We start from the raw sequence: 20,198 nt of genomic DNA, 5'->3' as shown, positions 1-20,198 counted from the left end.
ACACCATTAATATTTCAACCAAATTTGACATTTGCAGCTCTTTGCATAAAGAAATATCCAAAGTTGGAGTGGAAGCCGTTATATGGCTGTAGTACTTGCTTGATAAAATAACTGGCATGTCAATCATTTTATTACGCAAGTACTACAGCTACAGCGTATAACAGCTTTGATCTTGCAAGCACTACAGCATATAACAGTTGTGATCTGTCATTAAAACAACAAGATCTAACTTGTGACGTACATCACAATGGAACAATGATATTTAAAATTTTGCATGCTGCTAATAATAAGGTTTTTCAGGTTAAAACTTCCTAGTTATGCCATTGAGAAAACAATCTACACATTATACATTGTACAATGCAGCAACAGCAAGGTTACTGTAACGTTTAGTTCAAGGTAAAATTTTGTGTTTGTATTGCAGTATAAAAATGAAAAAATATGGACAAAACTAATTTATCTAAGAGAGTTAAAGCTGGTAACGCACCAGCACATTCTGCAGTGATGAAAAGAAGTAAGGCAAAAATTACATTGCAAAAAGAAACATCATCAAAATTAACAACTCCAACAGAGACATGCAAATCTTCATTGATATCAAAAAACAAGCCAGATAATCAAGCTCCACAATCTTCAAAAATAAAGAATACCAATAAGGAACCAAAAACACCAACAAAAGCTCGAACTTCTGTGGCTGCTTCATATTTAGGCAAGACAGCTGATGGATTGGGTTCTTCTCCAAAACGAAATGGAAATTTTTCCCACGGAGATCACTTGAAGTCTGAAGATCGTCATGTGACTTTTTTGAAACAGACTTCTCAAAATCAAAATGGAAAAGTTAAATCTGATGTTATAACGCCAAGAAAGAATCTCACAACAAAACTTCATGCTACCACTCCAGAAAAGCTGCTCGATAAACCTTCAATGAAACATGCTGGAATTGATCGTAAACTTGCAGTCTCTAGCCCCACTGTGAAAAAGATTCCAAATGACATTGTTCGCCATCTTGTTAACAATATCCAGGTATCTGGTATAATTTTACTGTGCTACTTGATTGAAAGTCAATTTTCATTGATCTTGAATTGTTTTTTCTTTGATTGCTATGTTGTATTGTAATTTTAGTTTTAGAAACCATGGGGAATCATTTATTATATTAGCACTCTGCAAGAGATAGCTCTGTTGGTTAGCTCGTGGCTTCGTGAACAAAGAAGCTTCAAGATCAAGCGGCGCTTGTTCAAGTCTCGGGGTGTGTGCTTGAGCAACGCATTCTAAAGACTGTTGTCCAATGTCTATTCAGCGGCATCTAATGGATAGAATAATTCCCGTGCAATAACACTTCAACAATCGGAAACTTCACTCTGTCAATCTCGGTAACCGGCCCTGCGTCAAAAGCCTAGCTACAAGTATGCGAAACTACCAGGAATAACCTATCAAGGCTTTGTCAGTCCGAGAACAAAGATTTAAAAACCAAAACCAAGAGCTGAACCAATGCACTTATAAAATCATACTGTAGAATGTAGATATTCGTGTAAACATAATTACATACGAGGTATATTGTGGTTTATACGTTAATATATAAATGTTTTTCGACTTTACAGTTTTCTGTGGTGGGTTTTGTTTGCATCATTTTCTTACCCTGATATTTTGTTTTTAGACATTTTTAACTGTTTTTTGTACTCATCTCAGAAGCCACCAGGTTCACCTAAAGAATGCAAAGATCTAGATCGCCAAAAGCAAGTTGGACAAATTCGTAAAAGCTTAGCTGGCATTTTTCAACAACAACCTTCCAGAAAATCTATGTCCAAAACCCGGAGCAGTTATTTGCCAGGTCTCAATATTTTCAGCATACATCTTAACCAAATGCGTGATTGCTTTTGTTCCATATTATTTTCCATCGTTTTTTAAAAAATGAAAATTTTGAACAGGTGAGGTAGTAGATAAACTGGTATGTGCTTCACATAAGTTAATTATTAAAAGTTATATTTTTACCATTTTTGCTGCTTGAAATATCAGACTTCAGCATGGTTTAAATTAATTTGCGCAATACTGTATCTTCATCGACTCGAATGTTTTCCTAACCCAAGAATTCGTGAACTTTTTTTTAAATATTATCATTTAATTGCATCAGACAACAAAGAAATACACAAAAATAAAAGCATACAGTTGTTTGTTGTACACACACAGCAGCAGCACAAAATTAGCTAGAAGACAATTCAGCGCATCACAGGCAGATGCAATACATGGCAATCAGCTCAGCAAAACTAGGCGGACATTTCTTGTTAAAAAATGAAAGCAATGAGTTAATCACAAACAAAAAAGCCACATAGATTGCACGTGGAACATGTCATTGATGTAAATATTTCGATTTGTACAAAATGTCAAGGGACATCATAGCTTTAAGGAGAGAATTGCAAGATTTAAAACAACTGAATACTGAAAAGTTTGGGTGCTCATCAGGACAATTATCGTTTCTAGCACTAGTTGCTACGTTCATCTGATGAAATTGAAAGTAAAATTAACAACAAACAAGATGGTTTATTGCTTCACTGACGTTTCGCGCACCATGACAATGCGCATCCTCAGAGCGAATAACATACAAAATAAAATTCACCAGGTTATATACTGCAGTGCGATTGAAGGCAAGAAAAAATAAAACACGCAATATTTTAAAAATTGGCCAATGATGTGTGAGCGGTTACTTTCCACGTTAAATTACGTAAAAACTTCCAACAATAGACATAAAAATTCGAAGCGGTGACGACCAACAGAAAAAGTGCAATTGAAGGCAAGAGAAATAGAACACAATGTTTTAAAGATTGGCTAATGATGTGCGGTTACTTTCGACGTTAAATTACGTAAAAACTTCCAACAATAAACATAAATTTGAAGCACTGAAGACCACTAGAAATTCGAGACAAAATTAGATTGCAATAACGCTTCCAACTGTGTTTAAGTAGGCTTGAAGCCTGCACGTCGAGACAATAATATGGAACAAAAAAAAAAAATATGGAACATGAAAAGTCAGCCCTTTGTTCACATATGTTAGAAGAGGATCACAAAATTAACTCGTCAGAAACAAAAATTTTGAAAAATGAAAGTAATTATTATCAACGCACCACCGCAGAAAGTTGCTTCATCAACATCACATCCAAACATTGCAATGTACTCAACCGGAACGACGGAAACCTTTTACCAAAACCTTATAAATCATTATTGTTCCGACGTGCAGGCTTCAAGCCTACTTAAACACAGTTGGAAACGTTATTGCAATCTAATTTTGTCTCGAATTTCTAGTGGTCTTCAGTGCTTCGAATTTATGTTTATTGTTACAAGTTTTTACGTAATTTAACGTCGAAAGTAACCGCACATTGAATTATCACGTCTTGTGTTTCTCGCATTCACTTTGTTTTGTGCCACTATCTCTTGTGCTTCTGTCTTTCTTGCGTAATCTGCCTGAGTCCTTGTCTGAACAATCAATTAATTTTACCTCTGAAATACTTGACCCGTTGTGCTGTGTAATTTTCAGTTATCATTTTGTGTGAGCGAGGCAGTTTCTCAAATGTTTAGCTTTGACCATATTTTTGCTGTGATACTATATGATTCTTTAGCATTTCTTTTAATAATGTATTTTCTTATAGGCTTGAAAAGGGCTATATGACTAGCCGAAAACGTTCGCTTTTTGTTTTTTGTTTTTATAATGTTAAATGTAGTGTTGTTGCTGAGTTATGTCTGTTTATGGTTTAATTCCAGTTTTATTCGAAATAATTTTAATTTACCATAAAGTTTATGATGGAAGCAAAGTTACCTTGCCATGAGTTGGTTTGAGTCGAGGTGAACTGTCTTTTAGATCGTCTGTTTTGCCAGTTACACGACTTTATGCGGTGGTGCAAATGACGCGATTCCTAGGCCGCCAGGTCCGAATGCCGCCATGTATGGATGACGCGATATTTGATTATTTCATGCTAAAATTGATTGTTGCTATTCCTATTGAAATTGCTACGGTGGTAAATTAAACTATTGCCGTATTTTTTTAAAGCTTTAGTGAGACATAACCTAAGTCTCATCTTTCTTTTGTTAAGTACAGAAAACATTTTTTATATTTTTGTCTATATAAAATATGAAATTGCTACCGTGACAAATGAAATTACTAGGGTACCCTATTCGAAAGAACAATTAATTTTAGTATGAAATAATCAAGGATAATATTGAAACCCAAGCACGTGTAACATGTACCATTTTTAAGCAACAAATTTATATTTTAACATTTAACCGAAACTTACCAGAATTGCAAAATGCATTTCAACGCTGCAAATTCAAAACCTTACACACGTATTAAATAAATTTCAAAAACAATCACTCCATGCGTGCAAGGCGAAGTCTAAAGAGCGCCCATACAAGGCTTGAAAGGATATTGGTTAACGGTTAATAATGCCATGCTGGCTTGGAAGGTAGACGGAAGATCTTTCTTTCCATGTACTTAATCTCCAACTACAATCACCACATGCTGATGGAAAATCGAAGTCTATGGCGCTGCATTGATAAAACGTCCACAATTTTACTTCTTTAACGATAAACATTAAAAATTATATCAAAATACAGTATAGCAAGTTATAGTTTACTTTTGTTTCGCACTACGAATTGGGCAGCGGAAAACCATTGTTTTGAAACGAGTTTTTATTTGGGTGAAGAAACTCTAAAATAGTGACTTTTAATCGGAGCACAGCAAAAAAATCGACGTAATGTTTTGAAATGAAACTGATACTTTTATTTTCAATGTACAATGATTTGTACTGTGTCGTGATACAGTACATTAATACTGCGGTGTGATACAGTACATTAATACTGCGGTGTGATACAGAACATTATTTTTCTTTGATTGTTGATATTTTCACAGCTGGTCAAGATCAAGAAATTGAAGTAGAAAACTTCAGTGTCACAGTTGCTGTTCGTGTGCGCCCTCTTAGTCAAAGGTTGGCTTGAACAGGAATAGCTTCTTTGTTATACACGTGCACTGTTTTCCAAGTTGCTTTGAGTAACAACTTTTTCAGATTTTGTCCAATGTTTTTAAAAACTAATAGTATTGTAAATATTCAATCCTAATTATAATATACATTAAGAAAACATTTTTACCGAAATAAACGGTTCAGAAATTGTGTTGTTTTGAATAGTTGGTTTGAAGGTAGTGAGACTATAATCATAATTACAGCAGTTAATGTAGGCCTAGTTTATTCGTTACCGATATTTTGCTCCACGATAATTTGTCTAGTTCGACATTTGAAAGTGCCTAGCTCTGAAATTACCGAGTATAATACAGTAGGGAATGTAAGAAACCTAATAGATAAAAGCAATTTGGCAAATCGAGTATTTTTTTTGAACCTTTGATTGCAAAAAGAACCCGCTTTTAAAATAAATCATTCCAGCCACTGTTTTATTTTAAGTTTTCCTTTTTTTTAAGATCTCCATCACCAAGGTTTATGAAAAGTTGTGTTTTGTTTATTTATCTAACAACTTCCTTGTGTAACAGAGAGATCAGTTTGGAGGCTAAACAAGTTGTATTTATGGATGGCAATGAAACCATTGTATCACACGGTGCTGTGGAACACTCGTTTGTGTACGATCACTCCTTTTCATCTATGAATAAAGACAGTGGTATGTGATCCTTAGCCACGTGGTATTTTGTGGACTTACACATATTTTGTAAACTTTTTCTTATACCTTATACTCAGCACATGTTTCCTGAACGGCTTTGTTTGATGCTTTGACAGTTTGACTGTAAGTGACCTGAAACTGTCCTAAGTTGACAATTTTCTACTCTACCAAGATCAGAGATTTTTCATAATCCCGTTTCCAGCTTCTCTGAATTCAGGTGTATTAGAGCTGTTAGTTATACTTGGGGGTCTCGCTGGAAACTCGCAGATATGTTCTGTGAAATATCTTCACAGCGTCCCATGTTTCAACCTATGAGGCAAGGGCTATGTTTTCGCAGCAAATGCACTCAATCAAAACAACTGTCAGAAGTTATCTGAAACATTTTATTGCCCTTTTCATGTCTTATAAACAAGTTTCCAAACCTTAGTACTGAAATTCTTATGGTATTTAAAAATATATGAATTCTTGTCATGCGTGCTTGAGAATAACAAAAAAGTAAGAGCATATTTTTGCGGTAGTGTAGAGTGTATGTATATTTGAGAGAGCATGTATGCAGTATGTAGCCTATATCTTCGTGTGAAAGCTTTTGTTACTATTTATCATTTGCTTAACAGTACCAGGTTTTGAGTTCAATTTTGTGTTTCTATTTTTATTTCAGACAACTTTACTTCTCAAAGAACTGTGTATGAAAAGATGGGAAAGCCTTTATTGGCGGCTTCGTTTGGCGGATACAATACCTGCCTGTTTGCATACGGTCAAACTGGGAGCGGGAAGTCTTACACGTACGTTTATTGAAAGACGTTTTGTTACTCAATTTTGATAAAGATACGATGTAACATCAGGAATAGCTCAAGTTCGAAAAGGCAAAGTATCAATTGAACTTAATGTTCCAGCGTTGATTTGGCCTCTCTATTTCAATCTAATTATGAAATTTCTATGCATACAATTCAACAAAGGCTGAGTGAAAGTGTATTTACACAGTTGTGGTGACTGTTGTCTTTTCAGTGCTGAGTAAACACACCAGCTCCAAGCTGTATTCAGTTGTGCTGCATGGCAAGTTGAATTTAAAGCACAGACAGTGTTGCTTTTAACATAATCTGATGAGACTTTAGGTTTTATTTGAAATTTTGCAAACTAACTGAAGACTAAGCATCACAATTCTACATTGTCCTAAATAACTTATTCATTGACTTAAACAGCAAATTAACGTGTGTTGATCTCACAACTTTGCACGCACAAATGAAAGTTAATTCTGGAAAGGTTACGATTTACTGTGCTTCTCCGTTTTTTTCTGTAGGTCATTTCAGCTACAGTAGTGTTTCTACGTCTAAACAACCGTCACTTTTTCTTCAAAATAACTGTTTTGCTCTCGCATTATTTCAGAATAACTGGCCTGGGCGAAGATAAGGGAGTAGTGCCACGGTTTTGTGAGGAAATGTTTTCCTGCATCCAAGTCAAGGAAAAGGAAGAGAAAAATGTAAGACGTTTGCTTTTCTCAAAATTTTGATACTGTACCAAGCATTGAAATTAGACATTTTTTAGCTGATACTTTAAGCAAGTGCATTTGAATTAATTAATATTTAAATTGTGGCGATATGCTTTGATTGGATGGTCGAAAAGAATTGATGGTGCCAGAGGGGTCACTGCAGACAACTGGTCGACCCTGATGTTTCGAGATGAAGACCAGGCTTTTTTGAAACAAAATGGAGAGATAGTGATAAAAATTGCCAAGATTAATGTTGAAATTTGTTTAGGTTAGATATCACGTGCAGGTGAGTTACTTCGAAATTTACAACGAGAAAATCCACGACCTACTTGCTTCGTCTGCTACAAATACTGAACCAAATGCTTTCAAGCAAGTGGTAAGACTCTTAAACTTTCTATGATTTAAATAGAGCTAACAAAATGAGTGGTGAAGATCTCGCACTGGACGTTTCAATACACACTACTTCATCTGGCACTTGTGCTGATGTAACACAAGCTGCTGCAAAGTACAAAAAATGTTTTTTTCTTTTAATTTTAACGTTTCGTCGAGTCAGTGGCGTTGACTTCATTGAATATCATCATCAATCATCATCATGAAGAGGAAACTCACATCTTACCAACGAAACGCTGAATTCCATCATAATTATTCGTTTGCAACATCCTGTGATGACCTTAAACACAACAAGAAAAATAAATATACTAATGCTCGCGGATGCAGTGTTTGTGTGACAGCCAGGTTGTGTACAATCCTTCAGTGTTTTATATCTAAATATTTCATGGATATAAGTTTCTTCTTGCGCTTCGCCGTTTCCACTGCTTTGTGGTTGCTGGGGTTCTTGTTTTGTGTTTGCGGCACTACACCATCTCGCGGCAGGTTGTGACGAAACTTCTAGCCACAAGTTTTTTTAATCTTTTCTTTCCTTAAAGATCTATAGTATAATATATTCTACGCCTGGTTAAAGCGTAAAGTGTATCAAGAAACACCTGTCAAAATTCGGCCTTACAGAAACCTTAGAGTTGGAAAGTAAAAGTTACATATACCGCATCTTAAGTGAGGTAATACCATATGCCCAATGCCGTGCTGCTACCTTTTAAATTATTATCTACGCGGCTTATCGGCTGTGATGGGTGACATATTGCTTTCTTCATTGGAGATGCTCAGCTAAATTATACCATTCCTTTCTCAGTTGAAAGTGAGAGAGCACCCAGAACATGGACCTTACGTGGAAGGGTTGTCTAAGTAAGTGTTTTGTTTTCATCAGTTTTGTTTTGCTCGCACTAAAACCAACACGTTGTTGCTATTTTAAACCGATAAACTTGTTATAGATTTTATTACTTTTTCATTCTTGCGTGACAAACAGCTCTAAGAAAACTTTCTGCTTCAGCAACTTTTTATACAAACCCCAAATCGACATCAGACAAACAAGCAGTGGCGTACGCAGGGGCTATTGAACCATGACTCCCCTCTTCAAACTTTTATTTTTTTTGATGAAAAAAGTAACGATTTGGCTGGTTTACACTGCCAAATTTAGTAGCCTCAGTTGCTATTAAATTAATCGTTTCAAATTCAGAAGCTATCTGAAGTAGCCCTAGGAAGTAGGGGTTACAAATTCAAGAATGTGATATCCTTAATGTCCGCTGAATATGGTTACAAGCAAATGGACGTTTTAAAAAAAAAAAAATTGGAATGGCCCCCCTCCCAACAAAAAATTCTGCATACGTCACTACAAACGAGTGTTTAGCCCAGACAGCAAATCAACCAATATAAAAGAAAACGGTTGATTTGCTGTCTGGGAGTTCATTTTCTTAACCAGCGACCCACCTGATCAATGAAATGCTATTCATCTCCCCAGGTTCATTGTGACGTCATACGAGGATGTGCAGCAGTGGCTGGAAGTGGGCAACAGGCAACGTGCTACCGCCGCCACTGGGATGAACGACAAGAGCAGTCGCTCGCATTCTGTCTTCAACATGAGTGTTTTGCAAACTACGGTGATTAATCACTTTACAACATTGCAAAAACGTCGCGTCTTTGATTATAGTTACCATATCGTGTAGATTTCATTGGAACTTTTGCGCACATGTTCATTAAGTTCATGATTTCATTCCACCTCTAAACTAATGTCAGCTAAAAGTTCGTTAGCTTCTGCAATCATGGCTCATGTCAAGATGTATCACTTTTTAACATTTTTATTTTAACTAATTGTTTTCTTAGAGCTTCGGTAGAGAGTTTGTCTTGTGGAACCATTGGCATACGAAGCGGACTAATATGTTAAATTTGTTTTCTAAGATATGGGCCAAGATCACATAAAAACAGGCAACCTCGTGATCTACTGCGCCTTGCGGTCTTGGCTAGTTTTACATGCAGCAAAAGTGTAGCAAAGCAAGTTTCCTTTCACAGCTATACCGAGTTCTTTGTTAAAAGAAACTTGTTTTTATTTGTTTGTGATGTTTCACGAGATAAATAGCACTGACTGACTTTGTTTTTACTTTGGACACTTTTTTTCTTTTCAAAGACGGAAACCCTGGAAGGAGAAAGCCATGAGTCGAACCGACAGAGCCAGATCAACCTTGTGGATCTTGCCGGGTCTGAGAGATCTTCCACGGCTGGCACGACTGGACAGAGGCTCAAGGTAGAGCTTTGTTTCTTTGTAACGGGCTTAGTTTGTTATCATTATTATTACATTTTTCTCGTGGTCGTAAATGAATTTTGTGTGAAACTTGTACCAAGATAGTCATTTGTTTTTCAATCATCCGTTCTTGTTCCCCAATTTAATTACATTCTAAATATGAACCTTCCAAAGGGATGGTTGGTTACCATTGCTCATCTCTTTCTAACTAAAGCAACCCATTGGCAAAACTTTACCCTTGAACCTTGCAAATTGTAGCAACTCAGCCTACTACCTAGACAGCGAAACCCATCATTTGATGGATTTTGTTGTCTGGGTCTGTCACTAAGTCCTTGATCTACTTTTCTTACAGTACAGTATATGAAGTGTGATAAAAACTAAATGTCTTTGCACATACTTGCTTGCCTAATAATGTCTCTATGACCATGTTATTTGTCCGCAGGAAGGCGCCAGCATCAACAAATCCTTGTTAACCCTGGGCAAGGTAATATCAACGCTATCCGAGAGGTCCGACTTGTCGCAGAAGCGAAGGAAGCGATTATTTGTTCCTTACCGCGACTCGACATTGACGTGGTAAGTGGAATATTGATTGTCTTGATGGAAATTATATTTTTTATTTTCCCTTGCGGAACATCGAATCACAAAGCGCTCAGGGCAGCTCACTGCGGTGATTGCAGCGCAACACGCATTATTTATTATTATTCTTTCTTAGGCCATTTCGAAATTTTCATATTTATGTCAAGGATTCGTTATAGAACAATAGTTTAGCATTGCGTCGTGATTGCTTGGTCACAAAAGTACGTTAAATTTTTACTTTGTATATTAAGAGCAATAATAATTAATTATTATAATAATACTAATAATATCCGAAGTATAATTGCATACGCAAATGAGTGTTTTTCATTGACTCGTTTTAGTGCTGTGATGTAGCGGCTTCAAATCATTGTTCTTCATTTTTCTGTTTTGAAGATTCGTTGATTTGCTTTGAAAAAATCTCGTATTCACCAAAAATTTTATCAATGTAAACAATATCTGCATTCAAACGTATCTCAGCCCATCGTTCACACGAAGGACTTCAACGTTTGGTGAAATGGTGAAGTTTGCACTTTTTTATTTAAAAAAGACTTTTCTGAAAATCAATTACATTACTTTCTGAAGTTCATTTTTTGCAATCTTCTGCAATCCAAAATTGTCAGAAAAAAAACGATCGAAAATTTTTCCCAAAAAAAGTGTAATGATTTCCTAGATAGCAAATCACTCGTCGCCAACAGACGTTTAATCAATGTACACAGCGACTGATCTGCTGTCTGCGTTGGGACTTGGCACGCGTTCGGTTTCACAACAGCATTTCATGCAGGATCCTCAAAGAAAGCCTGGGCGGCAACTCACGCACAGCCATGATAGCCACCATAAGCCCTGCAAGCTGCCACATGGACGAAACGTTGAGCACTCTGCGCTACGCCAAACAAGCCCGTTCAATCGTCAACCTGGTTAAAATCAATGAAGATCCAAACGCAAGAATCATAAGAGGTGAAACCTATTTCCTACGTAGCTTTTGGAATTGCCCGGTCGCGTTATTTTTACGAAAACAACACAAATTTGCGTAAATGCAACGCTATTTTTCAAATAAAATACGCCGCAAAAAGAATATACAGTTTAGGTATGTACTTATTGTTGTTTGTTTCAAAGCCTGTACTTTTCTGTAATCAATAAACTTAATGTCTAAACCGAAGGTTTGTTTATGACTTTATCATATCAATGTAAAAAACGGTTTTGCTTTCTGGAATAAGTTGTGAACGACTTTGTGTAAAAAAGTTGTAATTATAATAATGATTTTCATAATCCTCTGGTATTATTTACTAGCTTTAGTGTTGGCTCTGGTAAATGCATCTTATAACTTGCTCAGATGAATTCACTGTGCGATTGTTGACTGTTGAGCACTTAAACTGTTGTTATTTGTTGATACTAACGTCAATACTGCGTTTAGAAACGTTAATTCAACGCGAATAATGTGCAACTTTACAAATTATCAATTTTGTTTATGTTCAAATGGGGCAGCGTTCTTTTTATGATTTGGTAATTGCAAAGTTAAGTTTCATTCCAGTTTATTGTTAGCTTTTCAAGTTGCGCAAAGGTTTATTTTGCTTTGAAAATGTGATGCTTGTAGTTTTAGTCGTCAAAATATGAAGGACTTACTCGTGGACAATACAAAGGCTATCATATCCTTATTTCACGCTGGCGATCTTTTGAGAAATTTCCTTTCTTATCTGTTTAGCTGTCAAACACTTACGGAAGGAATTTCATTTCTTTAATCTCAGATCTTTATCTCCACTTTCAATTGGATTTAAAGTCCACAACAAAGAAGTGTGCTTCTTGGCAAATACTTTTTGTTTGAAGATTCGTACGAAAAAGTTGTGGTTTCTTTATGAGAATAGCGCACTAGAAACTTTTTAAAATATTTCTTGTTTGTTTATTTTCAGTTCTGGTGAGGTTTATGTTGCAAGAACTTGAACACCTTTGTTTGTAAATGATCACTTACGGTTAGTGGTAGTCAGTTACTGAAATTGAGGGTAGTCTACCTATTTTAATTTAAATCAAGCTTTACCAGTATCGACAGCTGGGTATTCGAAGACTATTCAGGTAAAATAGGTTATGATACAGACAGGCAGATTTCAGTCTGTCAACTTTTGTGACTGATCTTGCTTCAGTGGTTCAAACCAATACTACAAGTACACGAAGCTGCCAGGATTAGGTTTCTATAGAGGTTTGCTAATAGTCCGGCAGCCCGTGACGTATTTGTAACATCATAAGGTACAAAAGGTTTGAGTGTTTTATCAACCTTGCCCCACTGTGGGATGTTCAGAAACCCACATCCGAGGTTTCACTGCTGGGGCGTTTGGGGGCTACGGCCCGGTGAAAAACCCATTTTGGGGGTCAAAAAAACATCATAAGGTACAAGAACAAAACCTACGCCAGATTTTATGCCTTCACTTGTAGACTTTGGAACAAGTCGATTTGGGTGCCCCAAGTGGGGCATTCCCAAATAAGGGGCCCCCAAAGTTGGGGCAAAATACGTAAAAATAACATCATAAGATACAAAGATGGAACTTCTTTCATCAGTTGGGGCATGTTCCACTGAGTACGAAACAACTTTTCTTATGGCCCCAAGGTGGGGCTTAACCTCATTTTGGGGGGTATTGCCCCTAAAATTCACAAAATTAACATCATAAGGTACATGGATGAAACCAAGTGTAGGTGATAGTACCTCACTTACGGACTTCAGAACATTAAAATTTGATCGCCCCAGGTGGGGCATTCCTGAATAATGAGCCCCCAAAGTTGGGGCAAAATACGTAAAAATAACATCATAAGGTACAAAGATGGAACTTCTTTCATCAGTTGGGGCATGTTCCACTGAGTACGAAACAACTTTTCTTATGGCCCCAAGGTGGGGCTTAACCTCATTTTGGGGGTATTACCCCTAAAATTCACAAAATTAACATCATAAGGTACATGGATGAAACCAAGTGTAGGTGATAGTACCTCACTTACGGATTTCAGAGCATCAAATTTGGTCGCCCCAGGTGGGGCATTCCCGAATAAGGAGCCCCCAAAGTTGGATCAAAATACGTACCGGTAAAAATAACATCATAAGGTACAAAGATGGAACTTCTTTCATCAGTTGGGGCATGTTCCACTGAGTTTGAAACGTTTCTTATGGCTCCGTCCAGTGCTGTATTCGAGGGTATACGGCGGTATACGCAGTATACACTCTGCTTTTCGAGCAACAAATAGTATACCCTCTGGTTTTCCAAAGAGAGTGCGTATTCAATCCTTACTGATTCCTAATGTGTGATGTAATTATCCATGATATCCATTGAACTTCAGTCTCGAAGTACAACTTTACCTTGAGCCGAACTTTTAATAAAAAGAACAATACGAATTATTGAGACTTTTAAGGAAAATCCAGGAGAGAAAAAACACAGTTGGCTTTAGCAGCGTAGGATAATTTAATGTTCAGAAATATTCCTCTGATACAGAATTCTCAAATGGTGCCTATTAACGCGAACCAATTCGTTCAGAGAATTGTTAGCAGAATTGCAATGAGACTTAATTTGCACTAATGCCGACACTGACAACGGTAAGCTACTGGTTGATATTGCTAACTTGCAACCTGAAAAACTTATAGAAAAAAATTTGCGTCATAGAGAAACAGAGGTGAGAAGAATTTATAAACACTTTGATATTGATGAAATACAGTCAATCCAAGGATCAAAAGACTTTAGTGAAAAAGTTGAAATTGTGGCCAATAATTTAAGTCTCTCTTGGCAGCTATTTCAGCTTTACCTTGTTCGACAACAGAATGTTAACGTGGTTTCACTTTAATGAACAAAGTCCGCCCCGTTAGCTCAGTGGTTATGCCCCCGGCTCAAAATCACGCGACGCTTGTTCGACTCTCGGGGTATGTGCTTGAGCAACGCATTTCAGGACTGCTCTCCGTCTAGCGGCACCTAGTGAATGGAATAATTCCCTGGCAACAACACTTCAACAATCGAAAACTTCACTCTGCCAATCTCAGTAACCGGCCCTGCTTCAAGAGCCTCTACAAGTATACGAAGCTACCAGGAATAACCAATCAAGGCTTTGCCAGTCCGAGGATAAAGATTCAAAACCAACCAACTATTATCACAGGTTTAAGAGCATCTTTGCCCATTTATAATGTGAGCTGTTTGATGTTTATTGCAGCAATGGACCACCTGTGGCTCAATTTAACGCCAAAAATATGTAAGATCCTGGCTGCGAAACCACCAATCAGCTAAGGATACTAGATCCCAAATTTGTAAAGAGGATGAAGATGTAGATTCCTCTCGGCAGGCTGTTTGAAATGTATTCATAGAAAAATAAACAATTTTTGGTACCTCTCGTCCAACTTTGATGTTGATAATTCATGTTACGGTAGTATAAAGATTAGTATTTTTCAAGTTGTGTATTATTTATCATTTTGGCAAATCTGACAGTATACCCTGTGCTTTTTTTTACGAATACAGCACTGGATAACCCCTAAAATTCACAAAATTAACATCATAAGGTATAAAACCAAGTGTCTCTAGTATATATTTCAAAACGACTGCAAATATTTTCGAAAATCAACGAAGCATGTAAGATATAATATCTACACAGCATAACATTTGCTTATTAGGTTAAAATGTATCACTATGAAAATATATATTGTACGCAGGGGTGGATTGGCGGCTAACCATTAGCCTACTGAAAATTCGAGAACGTTCCCGGTTGGCCGGTCAGAGAGTCACTGTCCTGTTTTATGTACAAAAGAAAATTTTATTTGAAATATAATAGTCGTAGCGCTATATCCTTATGTCTACGATCTCTGTCGATGCTTGAAGGACGAAGGTCAAATGATGCTTCCTTTGCTGATGTCATCCCCAGATCTTCATAGAAGTGGTGAAGGATCGATCGGCGCATAAAGTGGGTAAGTGCCTATCTCTGTCTGGCACCAATTGAATTGGTGAAAGACACCAATTGAATTGGTAAAATCCCAGTGAGTCGATTGGCGGATTCTGCATTGATTGTTTGCTCCAAAGTTTGATCAACAGCACATCCACAGAGGTTTTTTTCAGTTTTTTTCACGGACAAGATGCTTGTTCAAACAGATCACTTATTCCAGGGCGAGTTTCTTCCATTTTTAGCATGTTATCCTGCAGTCGCAAAATCCATCTTGCATAATTTGGTTGATTGAAAATGAAGAACACGTTTGACATCTCTCCTATGCAGTACACAAACAACTGATGATTTGCAGAATGAATACTCCGAGCAAAGAGGAGGTACGTCTTGACAAGTTTTAAGTATCCATACCAGTACTATGGGCAGTCTTGCCATTTTCTCCTGTTTCGGTTTTCCTTGGAATATCTTGGTAGAAACTTAAAAAGTCTTTAACATCGTCATCCAAAAAGCCAATGGTTGACTGGGATGGACGAATACATAAACGACGTAGTTCTTCGTCCAGATTTTCATTAGCAGGGCATTGTAACAAGAATTGATTAAAATGCAAAATGTCTAATGCTGCTCCGAAAAGAACGTGTATTCGTTTGCACCTATTGTAATGAGTAGGGGAAGGTCGGGACCCATGATCATGGTGGGAGCCATAATCCACCCCCGTTTTTTTTTAATATAAAGTACTTTTTTGCATTTTTTGACGTCATTATATTTTTTATGCCTGGATAACTTTCCCACAAACCTTTGGTCAAAATTGTACTAAAAATGGAGGTGCAAAGAGGATTTATAGGTTTTGGGTTAAAAAAGTAAATTTTTTTGGCTGATTGTGTTTTAAAATAACTCATTTGTTATGCAAGAAATGTTCATGAACTTTTTTGTAGTGGTAGGTGATGTATTTATGATGAGATTAAGCTGAAAGTTTTTTAGATAGCAATGTTAGTTTTTTTTCAGCTGTTGTTTCATTTCTGAACGATCAGGTAGGGAGCCTTGAGTCACCTTGTGTTGGGACCTACGAGCCATGACAAGTGCCTGTGATAGTAGATGTTAAAGTGTCATATGACATCATTTTTTTGCTTTCACACCTTTCCATTAGGATATATCACAATTCTGACTTTTGTTTCGTTTGCAACTATTAATTATGCTATTTCACATGAAAATTCTGACAACTCATCCCAAGGAATCATTTGAAAATTCTCCATCGCTTATTTCAAAATTTAAAGCTTGGAAGCTGGCTTGAAGATTGATTTCACACATAAATAATACAACTATGTTTTAGAATTGTATTTTTGATATGGCGAAGTGATTTCTTTGCTAAAATACTACATTTTTTGGCTTATCGCAATTGTGGCTTATCGCTCCCCACATGTGGGGTGCGATAAGCCGCTTGGCGCGTGTTTATGTTTTTAAGCGTAAATTAAACATTTGCTGAAATAATAACTTGTGCTTTTGCTGTAGAGTAGGTAGCACTACAAGGCATTGCAAAACCAATTTTTAGAGAAAAATATTGAGAAACGTAGAAGATATGCATCTAAAAGAAAAAAGTGGCTCGCAGGTCCCGACCTTCCCCTACCACGCAGAAACCCGTTAAGGGATCCTTCGGCAAGAATACCAGCTTCTGTTAGGATGTATGGACCACCTGAACCATCCAAATACAGTACTTACCCATAGCTTTAAAGGACGCCATGCAAATGTGGAAACCACCCAGTAAATGAACAAGCGGTCATATTTTGGACTTTCTTGCTCTTGAATGGTGAGGTTTTGCAATGGCCAGATCGTACGTAACACACATGTACTCTTGCTGGCATTCATCTGCTATCTGCAAAGATCTTCTCATTGTTTCAGCAACCTTCCCTTAAAAAATAAGGTATTCTCTAAAAAAAGTTGAGAACTACTGGCATTAGGCCTATATCGGTGGTTTCTCCAAATTCCCGGGCCCCTTGGAAAGGTTCCGGGCCCCTTAAATTATCCCGGGCCCGGGTCCAAAAGTACCCCCTGGACCATCTTTGCACCTTATGATGTTATTTTTACCGGTACATATTTTGATCCAACTTTGGGGGCTCCTTTTTCGAGAATGCCCGTGAATTTTATGAATTTTAGGGGTAATACCCCCAAAATGAGGTTAAGCCCCACCTTGGGGCCATAAGAAAAGTTGTTTCGAACTCAGTGGAACATGCCCCAACTGATGAAAGAAGTTCCATCTTTGTACCTTATGATGTTATTTTTACGTATTTTGCCCCAACTTTGGGGGCCCTTTATTTGGGAATGCCCCACCTGGGGCGATCAAATTTTAATGTTCTGAAGTCCGTAAGTGAGGTACTATCACCTACACTTGGTTTCATCTATGTACCTTATGATGTTAATTTTGTGAATTTTAGGGGTAATACCCCCCAAAATGAGGTTAAGCCCCACCTTGGGGCCATAAGAAAAGTTGTTTCGTACTCAGTGGAACATGCCCCAGCTGATGAAAGAAGTTCCATCTTTGTACCTTATGATGTTATTTTTACGTATTTTGCCCCAACTTTGGGGGCCCCTTATTTGGAAATGCCCCACTTGGGGCACCCAAATCGACTTGTTCCAAAGTCTACAAGTGAAGGCATAAAATCTGGCGTAGGTTTTGTTCTTGTACCTTATGATGTTTTTTTGACCCCCAAAATGGGTTTTTCACCGGGCCGTAGCCCCCAAACGCCCCAGCAGTGAAACCTCGGATGTGGGTTTCTGAACATCCCACAGTGGGGCAAGGTTGATAAAACACTCAAACCTTTTGTACCTTATGATGTTACAAATACGTCACGGGCTGCCGGACTATAATGTGTAAATATCATTTAATGGGGGAGGCAGGCACCAAATAGGCCGCTATAGTTTATCATCGATGTGGCTACAATTATTTAATTTGCCATTGGAAGGTGATCTTATTTGTTCTGTTGTATAAGCTGTGCCTAAACCGGTTCAACATAATTTATTAAAGTTTAAAGGGTTACCCAGCCAAAAGGTAAAAACCTTCACCGCAAGCACACCGTATGCAAAACATTAGTATTTTAGAGGTGCCTTCAATCTCTCTCATCGAACTTCAACATATCCTTCGTTCACTAACAGCATTTGCTTTCTATAGGTCATGTAGATAGCAAGCTTACTTGAATTAATTGCGTTGCATTCAGTTCAGCATTATTTCTATTTTTAGTTTAGCGCTAGTTTTGGCCTATATATAAAAGGTTAAATATTTGGTATAAATTCAATTTTCTTGCCTAACGTATCTTAACGTTTAATACATGCATATTTACAACAGCATCTGCGAACGATGATTATTACAAAAGTTGTTCTGTTGGTTTAAAGCATGAGTTTCTGTGTTGGTCTTTAGTCTGAGCTTGTGTTCCAAGAATGAATACCTGCCGCTATCCCGATCTGGCTGTACCAGGGTGCAATCCTCACTTTCGCTTTTTAGATCTGGTCATCTACTGCTCTGGTACGTGGGCGATGTACAAAGGGTTGTGGTTTCCAATGAATATGGCGCACTGGAAACTTTTTTAATGTCTTTTTGGTTGTTTATTTTCAATTCTGATGATGTTTATGTTACAAGAAATTAATCATCGTTTTTCTTCGTCGTCGTGTGAGCCTCTGGGGCCGAGGGTCTATCCTTTTACCACCTCAGATTCACGATGACGAATCATCTTTGTTTGTAAATAACTTATTACAGTTATTGGCAGTCAGTTATTGAGCTCGTGTGTAGTCCACCTATTACGATGATTGTCAGATTGATTGTTTGAATCAAGGTTTAAACGTTTGCCTAAGCATATTGTAGCTTCATTGGTGAAAAAGGTTCATGAACTGGCTTGCGGGATTCTTGCTAAGAAATGCGATTTTTGTTGTGAATTGTACTTTTCCTGTTAGCAAACCAGGTCAATTTTACACTGATTCACTGTTTGCTGACGTTGTTGTTTGCAGATGTCGAGAGGCATGACCTTGTCAGTTGTCAGGTTAAGTTTATATCCAGAGCAATAATCGAGATGTTGCTTCTTGAACAGCTTTGGTTTAAGTTCGCATTGTGTGTATCCTGTTTAGCTTCTTGGTTTCTGCTTTCTCTGTATTTCACGCAAAAGAAAAATTTAATCCCTGGTTTTAATTTAGCAAAATTTTAAAAGCCCCATTTTACGTTAAAATAAGATATTTATGGTTTTGGTTATAACGTAGCAAAAAAGAAAATCTTCTAAAGTAGGACGTTTTTTGTTAGTGCATAATTAAGATGTTTCAAATTTTCTTTTCTAGAGTTGAAAGCAGAGATAGCGAAACTCAAAGAGGCTTATGGCCAGAGTGCCATTGATCCCGGCGAGTTTAAAGCCTCGCTCCTTGAAGTGTCCTCGTTGCGCAAGCAGCTCGGAGTGGCTGAACGGGAGAAGAATGAGGTCCAAGAAGCTTGGAAGAAAAAACTGGAGCAAAGTGAAAAACGAAAAGCTGAAGAAATAAAAGAACTTAAAGTGAGTTTTCAGTTTCGAGATTTTTTATTTCCTAGTTTTTTCCTTTTGTTTATCACTCCTCATAGTTTATTTTTTTCTAAATAATTGTCAGCTCAACCCATTGTCTCTTTTGTCACTGCGCGGTCATAGCGTCTGCCTTCCTTTCTATCTAAAGTAAAATTACAACAAAACGTGTCCACAACATGATTGTTAGCGGAGTTTTTTCTATAACTTTATTGGTAACCACAAGATACACATGTATGTTGAAGAAAGGAAGATGCGCTAATTGACATAAATATTATCAAAAGTCAATGAAGCTTCACTAAACTGCCTTTTCTCCAGCTTTGCGATGATTTGCGTGTTGTTTGTCATATCAGTTAGTAATAGTTTTCACAATTACGCCGTTTCAACGATTGACGACGTCGTTAGCCGTTAAAACGATATAAAAATGACGATCTTGCTGTTTGTCGATCTGAAA

General features: G+C 37.3%; 1 protein-coding gene across 2 annotated transcripts in view; it reads left to right on the top strand.

The window, feature by feature from the left end:
* The first annotated feature begins 418 nt into the window (after positions 1-418).
* LOC145774125 (kinesin-like protein KIF14) overlaps positions 419-20,198 on the top strand; it is a 32,005-nt gene continuing 12,225 nt past the window's right edge. For both annotated transcript variants that reach the window (XM_082585282.1, XM_082585281.1), the window contains exons 1-13: positions 419-1,017; positions 1,681-1,822; positions 4,889-4,964; positions 5,519-5,643; positions 6,302-6,425; positions 7,027-7,120; positions 7,398-7,505; positions 8,316-8,368; positions 8,982-9,120; positions 9,645-9,761; positions 10,201-10,331; positions 11,116-11,288; positions 19,533-19,741. In XM_082585282.1, the coding sequence (XP_082441408.1) occupies positions 439-1,017; positions 1,681-1,822; positions 4,889-4,964; positions 5,519-5,643; positions 6,302-6,425; positions 7,027-7,120; positions 7,398-7,505; positions 8,316-8,368; positions 8,982-9,120; positions 9,645-9,761; positions 10,201-10,331; positions 11,116-11,288; positions 19,533-19,741 (2,070 nt within the window). In that variant the 5' untranslated portion in view covers positions 419-438. The remainder of the gene's footprint in view (positions 1,018-1,680; positions 1,823-4,888; positions 4,965-5,518; positions 5,644-6,301; positions 6,426-7,026; positions 7,121-7,397; positions 7,506-8,315; positions 8,369-8,981; positions 9,121-9,644; positions 9,762-10,200; positions 10,332-11,115; positions 11,289-19,532; positions 19,742-20,198) is intronic.

This window comes from Aplidium turbinatum, chromosome 7 (genome assembly GCF_918807975.1).
Source record: "Aplidium turbinatum chromosome 7, kaAplTurb1.1, whole genome shotgun sequence".
NCBI lineage: Eukaryota > Metazoa > Chordata > Ascidiacea > Aplousobranchia > Polyclinidae > Aplidium > Aplidium turbinatum.
Note: the sequence above shows the minus strand (reverse complement) of the source record. Positions and strands in the feature narration are given on the sequence as shown.